The 7,178-nt window shown below is 37.4% G+C and overlaps 1 protein-coding gene across 1 annotated transcript; it reads right to left on the bottom strand.

Moving 5' to 3' along the window:
* Positions 1-1,463: 1,463 nt before the first annotated feature.
* LOC131256720 (ethylene-responsive transcription factor ERF003-like) lies at positions 1,464-3,244 on the bottom strand. The gene is made up of 2 exons (XM_058257730.1): positions 3,083-3,244; positions 1,464-2,047 (listed from the first exon to the last, which is right to left on the bottom strand). Exons 1-2 carry the CDS (start codon positions 3,160-3,162, stop codon positions 1,672-1,674), a joined length of 456 nt encoding a protein of 151 aa, XP_058113713.1. The 5' UTR covers positions 3,163-3,244; the 3' UTR covers positions 1,464-1,671.
* Positions 3,245-7,178: the final 3,934 nt, after the last annotated feature.

The following is a 7,178-nucleotide window of genomic DNA, read 5'->3' as shown; positions in this document are numbered from 1 at the left end:
AAACATTTCTTTGATTGGACTATGACTATCTTAACTTCATAATAAATGGGCCTTTTCTTATTGAATGTTAACCATTACAAACTTGTATAAGCCTTAATGCAGAGAAATTTTCATACTGGACTCGAATGGGGTAGCCTGTGGGATGTAGGGACACACTCAGAGTGGGTTGCCCGTGTGAGGCGGGTGGCTCGTGAGAGGCGGGTCCCACCCATGTGAGGCAGTACCCATGTGATTTGGAGTGCACGAGAAGGCTTCAACCGAAGTCCTAACCTATGCGATGTGAGGCTTGGACTATGAGACAAAGGGATTAATTTGTCGTGCTCAAGCCGTTTGAACATTTAGAGCAAGTGGTTAATTGTCTTGCATCAAGCTTTTTATTTATTACTCTAAAGATGCACTCACACCAGTAGAATTTTACTACAATGGGTGGGTTTAACCTCTTATTGGAACTCTTGTAAGTCTACCACCAACGACCCAAGTTTGAGCTGCCTGGTAAGTGGACCAACCATGGCACACGTCTACAGTGTTCCCTACTTGATGAATAGCCTACATCTCTAACAATTGCTGTGTACATGGAGCTCCAACACATACTGCAACCCTTGTATTTTAATGTTGATGTGTGTATCCAATTAAAGGACATCATCATCCAAACATAAAATTTTCTTTTTTAAATCAAAGCCCATTAACTATTAAAGTAACCAAATGAACGGTTTAGATCTCATCCACGGATATCACTTGGTAGAATTGAAACGAAGGCAAGACATCCATTACATCAGATACACATGAGACACCCTCTTTATGGTCCATGATACTGGCATCACATTCGAATAATGTATGTGATGAATTCTGTGGTATTCATACATGGAGAGTTATTTAATACTCTGGGAGAGTACAAGGCTTGATACTCATTCATTCAGAAATTGTACACGTGGCATGTATTAACTAAAATGAAACCGGCTAATTAAATTGTGGAACTCACTGTGCTGAGTATGGTCCCAAATCAGATAGGTTGGAGAATCCTAACCACTAATTAGAGTGGACGCTTTTTGTTTTGTTGAAAATAAAAATAAAAATTAACTGTCCAAGAAATGTCCACCAATTCAATAGTCAGATAATCAAATAAGCATGGTTTAGACAGATTAGTTAGAAACACTCATATGCCACAAATGCAATTCAAAAGTAATTTCTAAGTGCCTGTGTATCATCAACCACAGTCCTGCAGAGTATTAAAGTTCTTCTCTTTATGCAGAAAAGCAAATGAAAAGGGTCCTCACTCTTACTCCGGTGGTAGACTCTCAGTAGTTTCAACACCCGGTCGAGGGTTCGAGTACCCATAGGTGGTGAAATTCCACTACGGTGTGAGTGTGTGGTGGTGTGTGTGCGTGTGTAAGAAAAAAAAAAAAAAAGAGCAAATGAAAACCTTGGAACTAGTCCAAACATGCCCAAAATTCTAAAAACAAAAATATAAATATTATGCTTATATTAGAAATAGTAGAATCTAAGAAAGGCCCAAAATTACAATATTACCCCTGATTCCTTACTGGGTCCTACATTTCAAAACATTCAAGAAAAACTCTCCCAAACACCTCACCTTCCTGAGTTTTTTTTATGTACATTGCAGACTTATATGCCAACTCCTATATACTTACTAGAAGAATCCCAAATCCCAACTCACATTGAAGAAGAAGAAGAAGATGATGATGATGCAGATGAAGAAGTAGAAAATGAAATTTCCATTGACCCATTATAGATAAGCTCCTCAATCATCTCTTCAATGTACTCATCATCCTCCACATGCAACATCTCCTCTTCTGTCCCCAGCCCGTCGCTCTTTATCGTAGTCTTTGGTTCATGAATGGGCCCCATACAACACCTTTGTAACTTCGCCGTGAGCGCTGCAGACAAAATCTTCGAAGAATTCGACGTGTTGGGGTCGAATGGGAAGTTAGTCCGGGCGTGCGGCCCGCACATAAGCCGCGCCGCTTCGTCGTAGGCTTTAGCCGCATCCTCGGCTGTCTCGAATGTTCCCAACCAAATTCTAGTCTTTCTATACCATGAAAAAAAGAAAAGAAGAATAGATTAGTTTGAGTAAATGAATGGAAGATCACTATGGAAAGCATCAGACATTAAGATGGACGGTTTCAGACAGTCGGGACCAAGTTATAGTCTTTCTACACCAAGAAATGACTGAAATCGGATTAGTTAAAGTAGTAAATACATCATTTCAGAATGAATTAGTCTTTATACACTAAGAACAATGGAAATTGAATTAGTTCAAGAATAGAACAGATTAAAAAACAAATCACAAATTGGATTTTTTTCTGCAACATGAAAGAATGAAATTTAGATTGATTTTAAGTACTAAGTGAATTGAAGACTGCGCTGTATAAACGTCAATTTCTGTAAATCCAAATCAAATTCTAGTCTTTCTACACTAAGAACAATGGAAATTGGGTTAATTTAAGTACAGAACAGAACAAAAACAAAATGGGGTTTTTCTGCAAAACGAAAAAATGGAATTTTGGATTGATTTTAAGTACAAACCAATTGAAGACCACTACAAAAACATTGATTTTTTGTATTTTCCAACCAAACTCTAATCTTTCTAATACTAAGAACAATGGAAATTGAACGTTTAAGAACAGAACAGAACAAAAAACAGAATGGATTTTTTCTTCACCAAAAAACTGGAGTTTGGATTTTTTTTAGTACACAACGAATCGAAGATTGCTACAGAAAGGTCAATTTTTGAAATTCATAACCAAATTCTAATCTTTGTACACTAAGAACAAGGGAAATTAGATTCTTTGAAGTACAGAACAGAACCAAAACTGATAAATCAGAAAATGGATTTTTTCTCTGCAACAAGAAAAGATGGAGTTTGGATTGGTTTTAAGTAATAATAATAATAATAATAATCAAAGACCGCTGCAGAAACGTCGGTTTTGAAATTCTTAACCAAATTCAATTCTTCCTACACCAAGAAAAAAAATGGGTGGTTTGGATTAGTTTTAAGTTTGTAAGTTGGACAGAAAACCGCTGCGAAAACCATTGGATTTCTATGAAGATGGAAGGGAATTACAGTAATGGGTGGTGGATTTCGGAGACCCAAGAGCCCCAATGCCTCTGTCTGACTCCCCTGAATCTATGTGATCTTGCCATGGGCTGAGAAAGATCTGATCTTTTCTTCTCTATTTTTGTTGGGATTGCAGGGTGGATTTTGAATGGAGTTTGGGGACATAGGCCCTTTTGTAGCTGGAGTGGTCGTCTTTTATTTATTTATTATTTTTATTTTTTTAAATACTGTCAGATAAATGGACCCTATTTTTTCATTTAATTACAACTTAATTCTGTGATTTATGTTGATGTGCTTCCTATGTAATGTTTGTATAATAGTCTTATTCTTCAAACTAGGTGGGTGGGGCCAACAGTGAATTTTTTTCATGAAATCCACTCCGTCCATCATATCGGCCACAACATTTTTTGCTTGGTTGTTGAAAATCAGGCAGATTGAAAATTCTGGTGCGCCACACTCCAGTAAAATCCTGCCTAAAATCTCTAAAATCCCTACCCTATCTTTTCCCTATGGTGGGACCCAACTACGGTTTGGAACGGCCTGAGATTTGGCATATGGATTGAACTTTTAAACACCTTATAGACGGAGTGGATGTGGGTGGGACCCACGTCACGGTGGGCCCCGCACACGTGGCTGTAGAAGAAGCTTATTCTACAAACGTTTTTGAGGAACCGCCGTTATGGTTTGAACTTTTGAAGTTTAAACTCTCGTATTAGGCTCCCTATGATGGTAATTGGCAACTACCATTTTGAAAAAAATGAGACTGATCCCCTGCAAGCAAGTGTACGACAACTTGTGGTACCGTACCATATTTCCCACCAACTTGCACATTTTAAAAAATCAGTACCATGCAAATGGTAGAACCATATATTAAGATCATCTCTTATAAAAATCAGGCTATTCCACTCATTAGGTTAGCCACACTTTTGGAACCAATTAAAAACAGGTAGTTTGACTCAACATAAATGCGTGGTCCACGAGTGATCATATCATCCTGATTTTGGAAGAGGGCCATACTAATGGTATACATTTCTGTATTCATGGTACTGATATCCTACAAAAGTGACATCTTGGAGCGAAAGATGGTACTGTGTGATACCAAAGTTGCTGTGCATCGTGGGTAGGTGGTCAGTTCTCTTGAATCCACTGCACGCAGGAAGCGAATTGCGTGCTGAGTAAGTCAGTGCCCTCTATGGGGCCACCGTGGACGAATTTGTCTTATCCACGCCGTCCATCCGATTTTCCGGCTAATTTTAGTGCAAGAGCCCAAAATTAAAGCATGTCCAAAGCTCAGATGGACCACACCACAGGAATCAGTGGGGATAATGACGTCCATCGTTGAAACCTTCCTAGGACCCACATGGATGAAGGGAAAACGCAAATATCTGCTTGATCCAAAATTTATGTGGCCCACAAGAAGTTTTCAACGGTAGTAATTCAATTCACACTTTTTCCTTGTGGTGTGGTGCACTTGAGCTTTGAATATGCTTCCATATCGCGCTTATACCCTAAATGGAGCTGATAAAACGGATGGACGGCGTGGATAAGACACATACATCACGGTGGCCCCACAGAGTTTTCTCAGTAGGCAATCGGCTTCCCTGTATCATGGCCTAGTTGTAAGGCAATCCAGACTGTCCAAGTCGCTGGAGTGATTGTGTATGGAGCGTAACCCAAAATTCACACTGAGCTGATGATAGCAACTACATGATTTTGCCTGTTGATTTTGGACCACTCTATTTTAATTTTAACCATTCATCTGATCATTTTCATCTATGCTACGTCCAAAATGTAAATGGCTAATTGAACTTAATTAAAAAAAAAAACAACTCTTATAAACCATCTATTTCCTTTCACTCCAATTGATGGTTAGGACTGTCTGGTCAGTGAGAATTTTGGGCCATGTCCCATCCAAAATGGGGCCGGTTGGATGATCTGTTTGAATCTTCTGCATAGGTACCACGTTCATGAAAATACAGTCATTGAATGTTGGCACCATTCAATCGTCAAGTAGCGCATACACCAAAGACTGGGTGTAGGTATGGTCGGCATTATATTATTTCTATTCAATCCGAATGTGTGGTCACAAGTGTTATTAATGACCTAAATTCATTCAAATGTGTATAATTAATATAATTGTTCAACCATCAAATGTTATAATGATAAGACGATTTTGATGGGGATGATTAGTTTTTCATAATGAGATCCTTTTGTCATGAGATACGGACTTTTCTTTCAATGGTGAGAGCCTATCATATTTCTCAATGAATTAATAATAGATAAACAATATTAAAAATAAAGTTAGTCACCAATTTTATTAATTTACATATAAGAATGGTATAACTTGCGGAAAAGAAAAATAACTAGGTAAATGCGGTCGTTATGTGAACTCAGTATAATGTGATCGATGGGGGATCCGTTAAATAAGAACTCAATGATCAAGATCTGACAACTGCAATTGTGGATTTTTTTTAAAACTTACTCATATGGCGTACTGCAACGATTGTGCTAGAAAGTAGCGAATCTAAATTAAAGATTCCGAACTCATTGTAACACAACTATACGGAAGCAAAATATCTAAGCTAAGAAGCTAAACTAAGGATAAACAATATTGCGATACAGAGAGATTGATTGTGTGTGATAAGGGCTTGAAGCTATTTGTTAAGTGCTAGGTTGCTTTTATAAACTTTGAGAGGCAGTATCCGCATTATAATTTTTGTGTAAATTTTTTAGTATGCATTGGCAGTGTCCTTATGAGATTTGAATTTGTTACTCTATGATGTTATTGTGATCTGATTTGTTTCTAATTTTAAATAATTTTTATATTAATCACTCTGATCTTTTATTAACTTTGAGTCTTAGGAAATTTTTTCTTTTTTCTTGCGAATCTATTTCTGATTAGGGATGGTCATGTTGTGTGTGAAGTGAATTGCGAGGAATCCGCTATTGGCATGTCTTTGAAAGCTTCTTGTGCACGAAAAGCTACATGCATCATGCGTGTGTCAGTCACGTGCCTTTGAAAGATATTTGTCTTTTTCGTCACAGACATATGTACACTTTTGGTGAACCATGTGTTGTGAAAAATATTTGATTAATATATATATATATATATATATATATATATATATATATATATATATATATATATATATATATATATATATATATATATAATGTTTGTTAAATAAACTTGAATTTTGGTGCTTTTGGGAATAGTCCCCTATCAAAAAGGAGATAAGAATATATTGTGTTTATAAGTAGGGTGTTAAGTACCTTACTATTTGTTGGTGAATTCGTAGAGTATCGGGACTTGCGTGTTCCAATGTGAAGGGTTTGAGCTCGGTGCGAGGGCGTGGGCATGTAAGGTAGTGTGGCTATAAAGGTGTTAGTGGCGCACTTTACACGTGTGCATCGTGTCGCAAATGGATCACTCCCTCGCGACATTACGTGAATCGGTGTAAGTTGTGGTGTGATAGTGTGGCTATGAGTTAGGTGGTTAGAGTATTGTGGGTAAGAGGTCTTTGAAAGAGAATGTCCGCCTTATATAGGATTGGAACTACCCATTTAAGAGGTGGTGTAATTGCTCATGTAGTATTTAACCGGAGCATGTACAAACTACTGCATGTGGCTAGCCCAACAGTCATAAACGGCTAGCCACTGAGTATAAATGGCTAGCATGCAACTGGTTTTTGTTACATGCAAAACAGTCAGAAATTGTCAAATACTGACTAGTTTCTCACTAACAGTAAGAAACAGTCATATAGAGTTATGACCCTAGATCAAAACGTCCAGTAATCATAGCTTATATAAATAGTTCGTGGTTCATTAGACAATCACAAACCATTTGAACCACTATCTGATAAGATGCAACAAGAAAAGCTTAAGTGATCTCTTATCAAGTCAGCAAAGTTCAAAATGAACCTTAGCCAACTAGTCTTCAAGAAATAGACTAGTGTAGTAGTTGGTCTAAGTCAGTTACTTCCTTTATAATATTCTCTTTGATATGAGATTTTTCTTTATATTTTTTATAAGCCAGCAAATGTTGTACGCAAAGTTTCGTTAGTAGCTTTTTCATGCTTGCTGAACGTAGAACCACATATAG

The sequence above is a fragment of the Magnolia sinica genome, chromosome 9, assembly GCF_029962835.1.
Source record: "Magnolia sinica isolate HGM2019 chromosome 9, MsV1, whole genome shotgun sequence".
Classification (NCBI taxonomy): Eukaryota; Viridiplantae; Streptophyta; class Magnoliopsida; order Magnoliales; family Magnoliaceae; genus Magnolia; species Magnolia sinica.
Note: the sequence above shows the minus strand (reverse complement) of the source record. Positions and strands in the feature narration are given on the sequence as shown.